The sequence below is a fragment of the Perca fluviatilis genome, chromosome 3 (assembly GCF_010015445.1).
Source record: "Perca fluviatilis chromosome 3, GENO_Pfluv_1.0, whole genome shotgun sequence".
NCBI classification, from domain to species: Eukaryota; Metazoa; Chordata; class Actinopteri; order Perciformes; family Percidae; genus Perca; species Perca fluviatilis.
This window is the reverse complement of record NC_053114.1, coordinates 383,434-398,376: the sequence shown is the minus strand read 5'-3', so window position 1 is coordinate 398,376 and position 14,943 is coordinate 383,434. Positions and strand designations below refer to the sequence as shown.

The following is a 14,943-nucleotide window of genomic DNA, read 5'->3' as shown; positions in this document are numbered from 1 at the left end:
ATTAAAGGAAATTATGTTGAAAGGCTTGTGTCAGTGAACATGACTTAAGGAATGCTAGATGGAGTGGAAAAGTCTCAGAAAAATGACTCTCCATGAAAAAGTAGAGACTACTTCTGACTTTCTTGTGTTTTTAAACATCCACTAGAATCTAGATTGAATCTACACATCTTGATTTCCAAACCATGAAACAACAGAAAGCTCGTCTCTAATGGCCTATTATGTTACCTGATGCTAGGCCACCGTCAGGCTGTAAAGAAATCCCTGCGTTCATAATGACACCCCAGTCTTTGTGTGACGCACAGCACCAACCTTGCCCTTGACCTCTCTTTATTGGACTTGGGTCCAGTACAATTATTCCTGATGAGTGAACATTGCAGACAGAGGAGTGCTGGAAGTTCACTTAGAGAAGAGAGACTCTGCCGGCCTCACTCATCAGCTGGCTTGTGTATGTTTGTTTTAGAGAAGCCAGCCTTCTAGCTTTGTGTTTGAGCCTTGGTCACATGCACTGGTAATGTGACTGTGTTTGCTGACATACAGTACTGCATGCTGTAGCCAGAGTGTGCCTGTGTGCGTGACTAACAGAGGACATACGAATATAAAGTGAAACGTTGTCAGACTATACATGGCTTAAGAAATCAAAGATATGAACTGGCTTATTATTTCCTGTTACATAACAGGCCACAATGTATCCCAGTGTCCCAGCATGAACTGATGTGGTGAAATGATTGAGCTAATGTCTCATTTTAGGGGAAGTGTTTTGAAATGACCTCTTTCTTTAAATAAAAAAAATGAAATCCTAAATTCTCATTAGAAAGACAATGACCACCAAAACATCAGAAAGCCTAAGCAAAGCATGTCTTCACAACAACAATATATCACAACGGGATGTCAAACAAAAACCTCTATTACTGTGAGCTATATTGCATTTAGCTTGGTGGAGCTATTGTCATTAATCAGCGCAGAAGGACTGAATATGATTTAGCATATTTGTTTAGGAATAAGACTTTGACAAACATATTGCCCTGTGATGTATGTGAGTGTGTGGAACTAGAATAAACCTGAACCGGGACTGAAATAAATCAGTGTTTGCCCACCTTGAATTGCACTGCTGTGGCTTTGTGATGCTCCATCCACTGCGTCAAGAGTCATTGGATTTTCAGTCAACTCATTCTCAACATCAGGTCCACTGTTTGCTTCATTGTTTGGACGAGGAGGCTCTACTTCCAAGGCATTGACATCTGCGCTATCTGAAAGTGGAGTGACACCTTTTAATGAAGATGCATTGACCTGATCCTCTGAGTGCCTTGACCCCTCATCAGGTGACCTTTCATCTGCTGTCATCTCTGGATTATCTGGGTTGGGTTGCTGTAGCACCAATTGCAGGTCTTCACTCTTTTCAGCTGAGGCCACTGCAGATTCATCACTGGTCTCTGTTGACTGATGGTCTCCTTCAACCGTGCCAATCACTTCACTTTCTTCTGCAACAGATGAACTGGGTTCAAATAAAACCCTACTGGTGACCTCTGATGTCGAATGCTCAATCACTGCATTCAGTTCAGAGTCAATGGCCTCTCCAGTTTCTCCTTCATCTGCCTTCATCATCGGAGCATCCCCGCTCTCTGACAAGGCCGGACCTAACGACAGATCCTCTTTGGAAAGTTCTGGGGCGAGTTTCTCTCTCATCCCCTGAGGATTAAAAGCCTCAGTGGTCTGGAGGATGGGTGATAGTTGTGATTCAGCCTCAGTGCCAGTCTGGCTGCAGTCTGTCACTGTCAGTGCACTGACAGCACCCGGCTCCAACGGGAGCCCTGCGTCAACGGTTAGTGCATGTTCATTGCTCTCACCAGGGTTTGAATCATCCTCTGTCTTGAATCCTGTTGAGGACAGATCTGCTATCTTGGTTTGAAGCAAGTCCTGATCCTCCATACTAGCACTGTCCTGAGTGGGGTGGAATAGATCTGTTGTGGAGCTTCCGACTGATCGGAAACTGCTATCATCATCACTGGAGAGGACAGGGGTCATCCCTGAATCATGATCAGCATGTCTGTTGCTGGGCATCATTTCAGGTGACGGCTCAGGTGATGGATCTGGTTGTAAATCTTCCATGGAGTTATCAGCTGTATTGTCAGGTTCATCCATAGGAAAACTGGTACTTTCAATATTGTATCCAGAAGGTTCGACTTTGTCTTCGCCACCTACCTCTTTACCACTCACTGTTCCAGTACAATTCCCAGAATGACAACCGGTTTCTGGAGCCAAGCCCCACTGCTGCTCTGTAGCGTAATCCCTACCAGCTGTTTCCTGGTTTTGTTCCAGGTTGTTTATGTCTGCTGGAGGTTCCCCCTCGTGGAGGCTCTCTATCAAGAGACGTGGAACAGCAGATTCAGGCTCCTTGATTACATCACCACAGTCTATCAGCGATGGGTTGGGGAGGTCCCCTGGGTTTGATACAGGGTCTGTTAACCCTTCACTCTTTGCCTTCTCCTCCTCTAAAGAGAGTCTGTCCCAGAGCTCCTGGCAAAGTTGCCCACTAGTCCCTCCTTCCTGACAACACTCCTTCATTTCAGAATCAGAGGTGTCCGATACCTCTGAGCCCTCTGATGACGGGGACTGGCCCATGATCGAAGCTTTAGTGACTCCACTGGGCGTTATGGGATCTGATGACTCTGAGTTGGTCTCCTCCTCCCTCCTTCTAGCTGTGCTGTCCTCTGCTTCCTGCTCTGATCCGTCTTTTCCCTCAGTGGCCTCCTGTCCTTCCCAGATCACAGCCTCTCTTCTATCAGTTTCCTCTGCCTGTTTATCACAGCCTGCTGGTGGTAGGATTCCCACAGTGAGGCTCTCCCCTTCTGCCCCACTCTGTGCTCCTTCACTTCTGTCACACAAACTCAAACTCTGGGTGGAAACAACAGACTGCTCCGTTCCCTCCTGCTCTGTTTGGCAGTAATCTCTCCCAGTGTTTGAACTGAGACACACCCAGTCCGCTTGGGGGCCGAGGCCAGGGTCCTGGGGCTGTAAGTCTGACGTTGGAGTACTCACAGACAAACTCAAGACTCTATTTGCATTCCCAGTCTCACCATGTCCACAATCAAAACTACTGCGACTTTCCACTGAGCAGTTTTCCACCCAGCTCCCTTCTGTTGTTGTATCCAGGCACTCTGATGCTGTAGCAGGCAGCTGTAGTCGCTCCAGACAGGTTATCTCCGTTTCTACACCATCACAACATTCAGCGGCTGTGTGCAGAGAATCAAACTGCAGCTCCAGTACACAAACTCCCTGCGGAATATAGAAAAGGAGGAGGATAAACGTTAGCTTTTCCCTCAGAGAAACAAACAGAGCTGCCTCCTAGGTCTTATCAATCGCCAACTCCGTGATTGCATAAGGTGTTCCACTGGTTATACAAACTAAGCTTGAAGGTTAAAAAAAATTTGGGCAGTGAATAGACAAACAATCCAACAATGTTCAGCAGCAGCAGAGCTCCTGGATGAAGCCAACGTGAGTAGAGATAAAGTGCTAAAAGGGCAGGGTGGAGTGACTCACCTTGGCATGGAGATGGCATATTAAATGAAGCAGCTGGCCTACGCTCCTCTGAAGGCTTGGAGGGTTGTGGCCAGGAGGGATCCTTAGCGTCAGAGTGTGCGTGTTCAGCCTGGGGAGGTGGCAAACTACCCGAGCGTCCGTTGACACCAGCTGGACAGTCTCAGTCCCTGAGTCCATCTGAGCCCTGTCGTGAAATAAACACTTAGATCATCCCGAACGGCCTGTAGCGTGATTGGCTAACACGGCACAAAACTGCTTTCAAGACAGGGTTTTAATAGTGATGTCAGCCGATCCACACTGCCCCCCCCCCTTCTTTCAATAATCCATGTGCATTTTGGAAAGTCCATCGGTCAAAAGCTGTGGTTGTATGTCTATTCTAGCAGTTTAGCAGGTTATCAAGGAACCTATGGAGACACTGTCAAGGAATTAAGTAGCTGGTACGTTAAAAAGTTCCAGACGCTACTGACCAGTCAACCAAAAATGTTACTTTCCTTCCCTGTAGTAAAATACATCCTGCAATATCCTACTACCTACTTGATAAGCTTTCCTAGAAAACTTGACTCCCCCTGCTGCATTTACTTTAAGTGTTGAAGGTAAGAGTATGTGCAGTGTTTTTGTTCATAAAGATAGTGCTGTAAAGGGGAGACACCTCCCAGTCAGTCAGATCTGTTTGCGTAATCCTGGGTGGATTGCTTTAGCTGTGAGGCCCGGCAGCTGAGGTCACCAGCCAGGCTGCTAGTGACTTCACTTTTCATGAGGGAAAAGTAATTACAAACACATAAAGAAGGAGCTGTAAGTTGTAAAGCAACTTTAGTGCATGCTTGGCACTGAGCAAGCTCACTAAGTGGTAGTTGTCTTTCAGCTTGTGGCATCTTCATTTTGAGTTAAGTGAAAACTATTCAGCAGCAGATAAGTAGAGTGCTTCAAAGACATAAAAAGGGTCTATTTTCACTTTAAGCGGTGTCTCAGTCCATTTACCAAGAAGCTGTTACCCCCCCAGTTTAATGTTTTACTAGAAAAGGATGAGAAGAATCTGACCTCACAAGTAACTCAGAAAAAAGGCACTATTAGGGATAATACCGGACAACTGCCATCAAAACATATATATCCTCTTCCCATTAAACTCTGTAGAGACAACACTGCAGTGTGTTCGGATTACAGTAAAGTTACACATAGTGAGATGTTGTGGAGAGGTACTCCAAAAGGTCAGTCGACACAGGAGTCGTAATGAAGGCAAAAGTGTTGCGGAATAGTTTCCCTTCTCTCTTCATTCTCTTGGTACAACACAACTTTTCAATTTGCCCTCAACTATCTGGCTGCAGCTAAAGTGCTAAGCTAAGCTGCAATGGTCTTTGTGGTGATGCTCTTTGGATACTTCTATTGTTCCGTGAAGACACGAGACAAACAAGGCTGCCTTCAAGGGCCTGGAGGAACCACGCCATCTGCCCTCTGATATATTAACATAAGTTTGTAAAGAGAGGAGGGCAATGTTCACTGAAACTCACTACTTTTCTTTTCCCTTCTGTTTGACTGTTTTGTAATTATGCTAAAACTGAACAGCACTATTTACTAATACTGTGCGCAGCCTTTGACAGTAATTGCAAGATGTGCTTACTGTGTGAGGAGCTTGAGGAGGTGTTCATGTCCTCGCAGGGCTGCAACAGCAGAGGGGGTGTGGCCTTGTCTGTTGGCCAATCGCAGGGCTTCTCTTGCTCCAGACTGCTGAAGCAAGAAGTGCGTAACCCGGAAAAGACCTCGACGTGCTGAGAAATGCAGCAGAGTCTCTTGAGGTTTCAGGTCTGAGAAAGAGACGGAGGACGAGAAATACAGAAATAAATACAAAAGTACAGAAACAATCAAATAAACAAAAAAACAGAGAAAGACAGAAGAGAGCAGCAGTCCAGGCAGCCAATACGCAATAGTCAACATACCATCACTTGCTGCAGCTTGGCAACACCAAGGCATCATCTAATACACCTGGGCCCTGTTCATCAAATGTGCTTCAACTAATTCAGGCTAACATGCTGTTATCAGGCTAACATAATCCTGTTTATTCTCATCCAGCTAATTTTTTTCTTTGAAAGCAGTTTAAGGATTGATGTGTTAATCCTGGATGAAGTTAACTTATATAACACACTGCACTCTTATCTTGAAATAAAAGGAAAAATGATAGAACCTGGAAAAATGATCAGCATTCACATGATTGCCTGATGCCTGTAATGTGATTACAGTTACATGAAGTAGGTATCTTGGCAACCCTCCCAGCATGCACTGGGGCAATAGATTCATATGTGAGCCTGCATTGTTACGGGTGTGACTTTCTTTGACATTGTGCTCCACCATGTTTCAGACGTTTCCAGGCTGCTAAACATTAGATATTACCAGTGAATGTGGTTAGACTATGAGTGATGAGGTTAGCTTACAAGAGACGTTTAAGTGATAATGATAAGCTTTTTTTTTTTTTTTTTTTTTTTTTAAATGAACATTTTTCAGTTAATAAGTTTATATATTTTAATGTGAATGAAATGCAATTATGGCTCCACTGGTCTTTTAACAGTCAGACTATTTTAGCTGTGCTTCAGTATTTTTGCTCACAGTACCTCAACAGACCTTTATTTTGTTTATATTTCATCACATATAAGTATAGGTAACGCTTCATTATGGACATTTAGTTGTGAAAAGTACACCAACAAATCATAATGATTTCCTAATAACCTGAATGTTCTCTTCCAAAATTATAATGCCATTTGATTTTAAATCCAAGAAAGTGAGCCATTTGCATCTGAAAATGACTTCATGTATGTTGTTCACAGTAAAATGTCTTGGTCATAATCCAGCTAACGGTCAATAAGCCTGTCCTTTTGCAGGTTTCGGGCTTGAGGACTTGCTGCTCTGACAACTGTTCCAGATGTAATTTAAACCAGCTTCAAAGAACCAAAAACACCCAGACTAGTGTCACATCGTCAACATTCTAATCTAGATAACTCGGTTATCAACATACGAAGAACAGGACCCAGTACAGGGTCCACAGTGACCCAGTAAACAACAGACCTTTACACATTTACAGACAGATGAAACCACAGCTTGTCTCAGTCTGTCTTCAACAATGAATCAATATTTGTAAGCCAATACAGTAATTTTTAGATTAAAGCCAATTGACAGTATTTTTGATCTGGTCATTTCTGTGCACAGAATATGTCAATCTGTGTTTTTGTAATAAAGTACAAACACTGAAGCACTCCCCTTTACACATCTACAAAGACAAAGACACAAAGACACACACACACACACACACACACACACACACACACACACACACACACACACACACACACACACACACACACACACACACACACACACACACACACACACACACACACACACACACACACACACACACACACACACACACACACTTCTGCCAAAGCAAAATAAACTCAGAAAGGCTCCCTTTAGCATTCCAGCCAGGATGAGTGGCTGCTGGTTATTCCAGAGAACCATCTCAAATGGAATCTGTATTAATTAAATCTCTCTCTGCATTCACTGAGAAAGATTATTAAAACATTTCTGGGTCTACAGGAGTAGCCCAATCCTTTTTGTTAATATTAATACCTCTTACTGCCTGACCACTGGCAAATTTATTGTCAATTTTAAAGGGCAGCCTGAGATAAGGGGAAAGCTTGTTTAAAAGAGTGGGGGAAGTGAGTCCTGGAGTTCAATTAAAGGTCATTTCACATCAAAAGGTGGACCATTAGACCATTAGAGAGAATTAAATATTCCCAGGGAGGCCTTGCCTGGTCATGCCCCGAGATAGCAACCTAGTAACAACACAGTCTCTCGGTTTTGTTGGATATCTAGCGCAAAAAAATATTGTTAGCGTACTGTAAGCTATTTTATTGAGTTGCCTCTTAGCAAAATGTTCTGAGTAAATTTAAGTTGGGCTTTTATTGTGAAGAGTAAAAATGAAAGAAGTGAAGCTGTAGATTTCTGTGCTGCACTTGTCAATATGGGAGTTGATAAAAGTGTGTTGGCTGTCTTTGTAACGTTACACATTTGTTCAGATTACTTCCTCAAGTGTCCATACGCAAAACCAGATATTTATTTGAGCAAACAGGCAGTTCTATATTGCATCTCAGATTTATTGTAGGAGGTTATAACTGCCTTGTGCAGATTTTCAACAGTAAGATAAAATCAGTCCAAAAAAAAGTTTAAAAAAAAAAAAGCTGAAAACCAACAGATCAGTGAAGGGGGCAGAGAACATATTTCACATTCTGTTATCAGCACCACAATAACCATTAGGGAACATTAACAATGCTGGTTGTGTCTGCTGATGAGAGGTTTCACTCCATTTAACGCAGGCCAGTCTGCACCAGCCTGCCCTGATGAATCTATAACTAATGGGTCAAATTTAATGCTCCACTTGGCCGAGCTGGGCCGGACTGGAATGTGAGGTGCCAAACAGCAGCAGGAAATGCTTTACTGCTGGGTTTGATGGTGGTTTCTCAAAACTAGCTGTTAACATCCATTACATTTTTGCACAATGGCAGCTGGGAGGGTCAGCTGGGATATACATGTAGTTAAACCTATTTGCTGCAGTACAGCAATCCCCAACATGCAGTATGTCGGGTCATCTTGAGCCACCAAAACAGCTTCACTGCTCCTTGGCAGAGATCCTGGCTAACTGGCTAGTTAGCTTCACTAGCTATGCAATGGTCAAATGTTTTTCTTACTCCAATGAAACTACTCAACCAAAACTTACTGTTAATTATCTATAAGAAACTTTGGGCCACAAGAATTATTTTCAATATCTATTAATCTATTTCTTTTATTAATTAATTAATTAATTAATTAATTGGTCAAAAAAAATTCATACAAAACAGAGAAAAATAAATCAGCGTTTCCTGAGCCCACAGTGAAGTGTTGCTGCTTTTGTCCAACCAATAGTATAAAGATATTCAATTCTAATATAAAACAAGGGAAAGCTGCAAATCCTGAAATCCTGATAAATAATCTGAACGAATTTGACTATTTGTGGGCTATTGAGGCTATTGAGGCACATCACCAAGTAATTTGCTGAAACGGTATTGATTGACATAGGCTACAGATTATTTGACACTGAATGTTGCCAACTGTTCCACACCAGGAAATTAGCTGGGTGTTGCTTCCATTGACATGCACAGTCTTTCCAGATGAAGTGATTTTTCTTGTGGACAATAGACGGCTGGCTATGGTGAGATCAGTGACTGTTACGTGCCCACAGCGTGAAGGATGACTGAGATAAAACACCATCACCTCCACCTATAGTCTGCTGCTATCCATCATCTGACAGATCTGATAAATGGAGAGCAGAGTTGGACTCTTCTTCCCTCCCCGCAGTTCACTGCAGCAGAGCGTCTTGTATTGAAGCTGTGACATATTGTAAAGCAGAGCCTATTAGAGCACACATCACTCACCACAGCAGGAAGCCGCCTTCAACATCAACAACACGACAACTGACTTCAATGCAAAGGAGCCTCTCTCTCTGTGTGTGTGTGTGTGTGTGTGTGTGTGTGTGTGTGTGTGTGTGTGTGTGTGTGTGTGTGTGTGTGTGTGTGTCCATCTTAAAAAAGCTGTACACTTTTCACAACAGTAACAAGCAGATCTCATCTAATCAGCAGGGAGGTCATTACTGAAAATTGGATTTCGTGACTTTCTTTTCAGGCTCCAAGCAAATAAGGAATAAAACATTGTAAGTATTGCGAAGGCTTTCAATCTCCAGTCTTCATTTTTGTTGTGACAATAAAGGGAGAGAAATCCTGCTGGTTCTACTGGTTCAATCTAATATCCAAGTCCAAGTTAAACAATACACTTAACAATAGCCAGAGGCAGAGGCAGCGCTCTAACTACTCCCCAAAGTCTTGTTTATGCTGCTTCACAGAGAGCAATTACCTCGTAGAGTTTATCATCCCCATCAGCTCGTTTGGCTTCCTTTAACTGATTAAAGTCATCAGAGTCAATGGCTGGAGAAAATTGCCACTTTAATTTTAATAAAAATGTATGTTTGTTTGCACTGACATAGCTGTTTCTCACAACCCAACTGGTGTCTGGCCGGGCTGCAGCACCGAGATACTCAGCTCTGTTTGATCATACTATTACCCAAGTCAGATAAAAGTCCATATAGAGACATGTTTCATGTTCAGGTCAGTCTGTTCATATAAGCTGCCAACTAACACCATATTGACATCAACCTTCTATTTGTGATTGCAGAGAGAGGTGTATGGCCTTCATTATTTTTGACTGTGTGTCAAGCAGTGCTTAATAAAAGAAAATCTATCATTGAGTAATTTATCAGGTAAAAATACCAAGATATGTGGTTACAGGTTCACCAAAGCTATGATTTACTTATGTCTCTGGTACCTGAAACATGTTTTGGGCTACAGCTCCGACTAAAGCTAGGTTTTGATTTATAGTTCAACACCACAACAACAGACAGATGTATCCTACGTGATCCAGCTGTGTTGTGTTTTAATTATATTCCCCAAGTAACTGTTTTTACATTCTTTATTCACAATGTGATATACAGTGACTGCGGGCTCTGCATGTACTTTTATAACCAGAGTAACAGTACTTTCAGGTAACTTCTATTTTACATTGTCTCATTACTGATTATGGGACTACTGCAGTGCAACTGGCTTAATCAGTTAATCAAATACATGATTGGTCATTAAAATATTGTAGAAAAAAAGCATAGCTGAAGCCTTTATGTCATGAATTGCAAACGTACTGTACGTGTCTTGACAGACATCAGATTTGAGACTCGCTTCAGTTTATGTTTCCTGAATTTTGGGTGATTCTGGTTGTTTGAATAAGACAAAAATGACCCAATGAGTCTTTTTCTACTATCTGTGCACTTTGGGCCAATGGTGAGTGTCAGTAAAACGGCCCATTTGTGTGACGTCCTGTTGTGTTCTTAAACCCCCCCAAGAAAGCATAAGTAGACTTTATGTTTCACAATGACAGTTTTATAGATTTCGTCCTTTCCAACCGCACTTGAAGGGAACTTATTTCACAGGGGGAGAGAGAGAAAGAAAAGAGACGAGTGAGATATATAACGAGTGCTTTGTTGTTGCAGGAAACATTTAGCTATTACACAGACTCCCGGGCAGTTCAGTGCTTGCGTTTCGTTTTTCACCCTTGTAGTGTGGCAGCGATAAAGGCAGCGTTATCAATGTTTGCTATTTACTGTACAGGATTCTCACACCGCCTCAAACCATAGCTCAAAACACACCGACATGTTACATGATTGGCCACCACAGCGTGACGTGGGTTTGCATTTCTCCAAAAATGTAGTCGGTCGGACGGCCGACACAGGCAGTGTGAACAATAATGAAAACGTGGAGTGTGGTGATTTGAATCATAAGATGGCAAATAATTCAGGTTGGGTTTAGCTGGCTAACCTAGTCCACACAGCAGTTTCAGAACCAGACTGTGGAGGTCAAACAGAAGTGGTACCTTAATGTCAGTGTAAAATGTTAAATTATGGTTAAACAAGAGTCACTTCCACTAATTGGCAGTAGGACATACACACTGCAAAGCACACACATACTCACACAGAACATGGAAACTGTAATTGTGTGTCAATATACACTCTTCTGCACTAATCAGTAACAATGTCTTGTTTTGACCAGCAACTGTTGTGCACCTATTTGGCCAAGTTGCACTGATTTGAAAATGCAACATAATGAAGAGAGTGATCAATCTTCCTAGTTTGACTGATAACCGGTCAACACGGTGAAAAATATTGCATATGACACATACATGTAGACAAACACACAAACAGATGTGCCATGTGTGTCATTATGTGCTGTACAATTATAATTTGGTTATGTTTGTGCATCAGTGCAGAGACATTCTGTCTAACATTTTTATTTGTGTGAGGAAATTACAATTATTACAATTATTATTAATTATTATTGTGACAGACAATCCACTGCCCTCCAGTCTCACCAGTGCTGTTGGTTAGTTCTTTCCCCAGTAAGCTCCATCCTGGAGGCAGCACAAGATGGTGGAGGGCCAGCGCCAGGCTCTCATCCAGACGTTCACACTCCTGCAGGGGAATCTGACACTCATCCAGCAGCAGTGCCCCATCGAGGCCATCAGCCCGGCCCGCCGTGCTCACCTGTGTGCAGGGTGATTACAAAGATGAGTCAAGTTAGGACGAGCTGAGGCTTAGTCTACTGGAAGAACTCGCTTTAAGACACTTAGCCTAAGAGCATTAACCACATGCCTAAAATGTAAGATGTAAATGCAAGAAGACACATCCACGTGCATCCATCAGTTTTAAAGGAATACGCCACCGTTTGTTGAAAAAGGGTTATTCACCGTCTCCTCTATATTTATATAGGTGGGCAAATGCATTTTAGTATCAGTGCATGCATTGTCTTAGTCCAGCGCCGCCGCCACCGCTAGCTTAGCTTAGCGTAATGAATGGAATCCTTTGTTGCTGTTTAGCATGTCGTGATTAAAAGTGACCCCAACAACAACAAAAACAAAACCCAATTACTTCTTGTGGCCTGCGTATTCACAACAAGTAAAAATAACAATGCAGATTAAGACTAGACGATTTCTTTGGCAGATACTGACTTGGGACTATATTGCGTGGAAGTAGGTTACAGCTGAAGCACTGCTACTCGGGCACAGAGATATCGATATAGAGCTCCACGGGCTTTCGACATATATTGCGTATATTTACACTTTGAATTTCATCATGGCATTTATATAACACATACTCTATGGTCTTACAAAGCTAACACGTTTGACCGATTTCAATTTCATCCATTTTTGTGAATTGGAGAGGTCTCGTTAGGAGGAAGCTAGCTATGGCAACAAAGGATTCCATTCATTACCCTAAGCTAAGCTAGCGGCTGCGGCGCCGGACTAAGACAATGCATGCACTGATACAAAAATGCATTTGCCCACCTATATAAATATAGAGGAGATGGTGAATAACCCCTTTTCAACAAACGGTGGCGTATTCCTTTAAGCTCCATTAGGGGCGGTGCTGTGTTGATGAAAACAAATCATATTCAGATTTTTTTTAAAGTGAAGTTTGAGTGCCCAAGGCAGTTACATTATCTTCTGGCAAAGAAAATTCTATATCAAATTTCTATGTGGTAATAAATTATGCTGTAATAATTCATTAAGTGACTGTGAGGCATTAAGCCTTGTCAGGGAAGGAACAATAACATGGCAATCTTTTGTCTTACTGTCACTTTGCCCACATTGCTGTATCACTTGTCACCAATTGTAACCGCTTTTCTCCTGCTCTGTGACAAACACGTCTGTGTGGGTATTTTACTGCTCACTTGGACGGGATTTGTCTTGTTGCTCACCAGGAATTGGGCCATGTCGAAAGCCAAATCCTGGACAAAGCTGAATCGATGCTCGGCCAATGGGGCCACACGACCCACACAGGACTTCAGGTCCTCGTTAGTCTCGGGGACACCTCGGCTGACTGAACACAAGGTGACCAACACCACCTCGCAACAGTCATGAGCTATAAGACAACACAAGAAAGGACACAGAAAGGGGAGGTGACAGAAGACAGAGAATAAATGTATACTGAGTTCAGTAGGCTAGTTTTAAAATGTTTACTACACACATTAATTGGTTATATTATATATTATCAGTTTGTCTGTGTGTATGGTTAAATCCTCCATATGTTTAAATTGGATTTTTATAAAGTTGAGTGTGCATAGTCAATTTGCTATGTCCCTGTGTTTTACAAGCATTAACCGTTGTTAGCTAGCTGCGGCTAGCAAGGTGACTTTAGCGTCATAGCAACAACACAGTAAGTCATAGAAAGTACAACAACAATAATGGGAAAATCCATATTAAAAGAAAAGAACTCTGATATTAAAATGACCTGTGAGGAAAAAAATGATTAGGAAGCAAAAGGACTGATAAGCAAAAGAGATACTAAACAGTGGATGATGCTAGCTAGTTACATAGCTACCATGCTAGCAGTGCTAAATCTCACATAATTCATCCAAACAAACCTTTTTCATTTATTTTTTATTACAGAACACCTCTTGACATGTAACCGTAGGAAAAGCACATGTAAACAATAAAATGAATAACGCCGGCTCACTGTCACACTTTCAGAGCTTACCAGGACACTTGAAAAGCACAGAGCCATCGTTAACGTTATTATTAGTAACACATGTGCTTCTCCTGTAGCCAGTAGGCCTACTATAGATTATCAACAATACTTTAGTCATTTGACAACAAAGAATACAGTAAGTACAAGTGCAATAAGAACTGCTCATTCATAATAATCGGCAACAAATATAATGCAGATTTGCACCGCTGACTTCAATCATATCTAATTAATTCCAATACAATTATTTTACTTAATTAAATGTGTTTCAATTTATCTCACTACCTATTCAGCAGTCACAAATCAAAGTTACCAACAAATGAACATGTTATCAGTTAAATGAAAATGTATGCAAATGAGTTTTAAGTTCTCAAGTTCAACAAAATGAAAGAACAGAGGACTGTAGTCCACATACAGGGTCAGTGTCAAAACACATAAAGGCTCTGATTGATGCCTTGTAAATGCATGCAGCACTGACATCTCTGCTTCTAATTTACAGGGCACATGGCCTTCTGCATCAATTTAATTCCTCCCCAAATGCCAAGTCATATGCTTTTTAAACAGAACTCTAAAAAAGAAATCCTCATGAGCTGAGCCTTGATAGCGCTCTCTGCATCCGGAGCTACATGTCTTGTTTTAAATGTATGTAAAATTGTATGTTCAGTGTTTTTATGTACATGTTGTGATTGTTTTATGTGAACCCCAGGAAAGAGTAGCTCCTACATTGTTAGCAGCTAATGGGGATCCAAATAAAGGAATAAAGGAATTAATCATATCCGACCCATTTATCCCACACATCTTCTTACTCTGTGGCAGTGTTGTTTTCTTGTTACAAACATGTAGTCAGATGGTATAGTGCACTTGAATATTAAGGTGCAAATGCCTTGCTCAGGGGCACCTCAATCCATGCCAAAGTAGATATTCAGTGTATCTGTGGCCATTTTCCCAGGTCACTTCTATCCCGCAACCTTCTGCTTGGTCACAATACGGGTCCTTTGGATCTGTGTGAGTACTGATGGATAGAGCAGTGAACCGGATCTAATCTGTTAGTAGAGAGTAACACCTCCTCTTACTCCCCTCAAATGGCTATAATTCAGCAGAGCTCTTAACAAGATAACGCAGTTTAACATGTTCTGCCTTCTTTTTTCGTGTCTGGAACGCACACTTGAGGAAAACAATGAGTTCAACAATGTCTTTTATATTTGTCCCTTCAGCACATATTCAATGTCTTTCCCAACATTTTGCTACCATCCCTGTTTATTACA

General features: G+C 41.9%; 1 protein-coding gene across 12 annotated transcripts in view; it reads right to left on the bottom strand.

Moving 5' to 3' along the window:
- Positions 1–14,943, bottom strand: part of LOC120556381 (A-kinase anchor protein 13) — a 121,619-nt gene that overhangs the window by 72,354 nt on the left and 34,322 nt on the right. For all 12 annotated transcript variants that reach the window (XM_039795942.1, XM_039795941.1, XM_039795940.1 and 9 more), the window contains 5 exons: positions 12,912–13,075; positions 11,527–11,698; positions 5,153–5,336; positions 3,538–3,721; positions 1,095–3,273 (listed from right to left, as the gene is read on the bottom strand). In XM_039795942.1, coding sequence (XP_039651876.1) covers positions 1,095–3,273; positions 3,538–3,721; positions 5,153–5,336; positions 11,527–11,698; positions 12,912–13,075 — 2,883 coding nt within the window. The remainder of the gene's footprint in view (positions 1–1,094; positions 3,274–3,537; positions 3,722–5,152; positions 5,337–11,526; positions 11,699–12,911; positions 13,076–14,943) is intronic.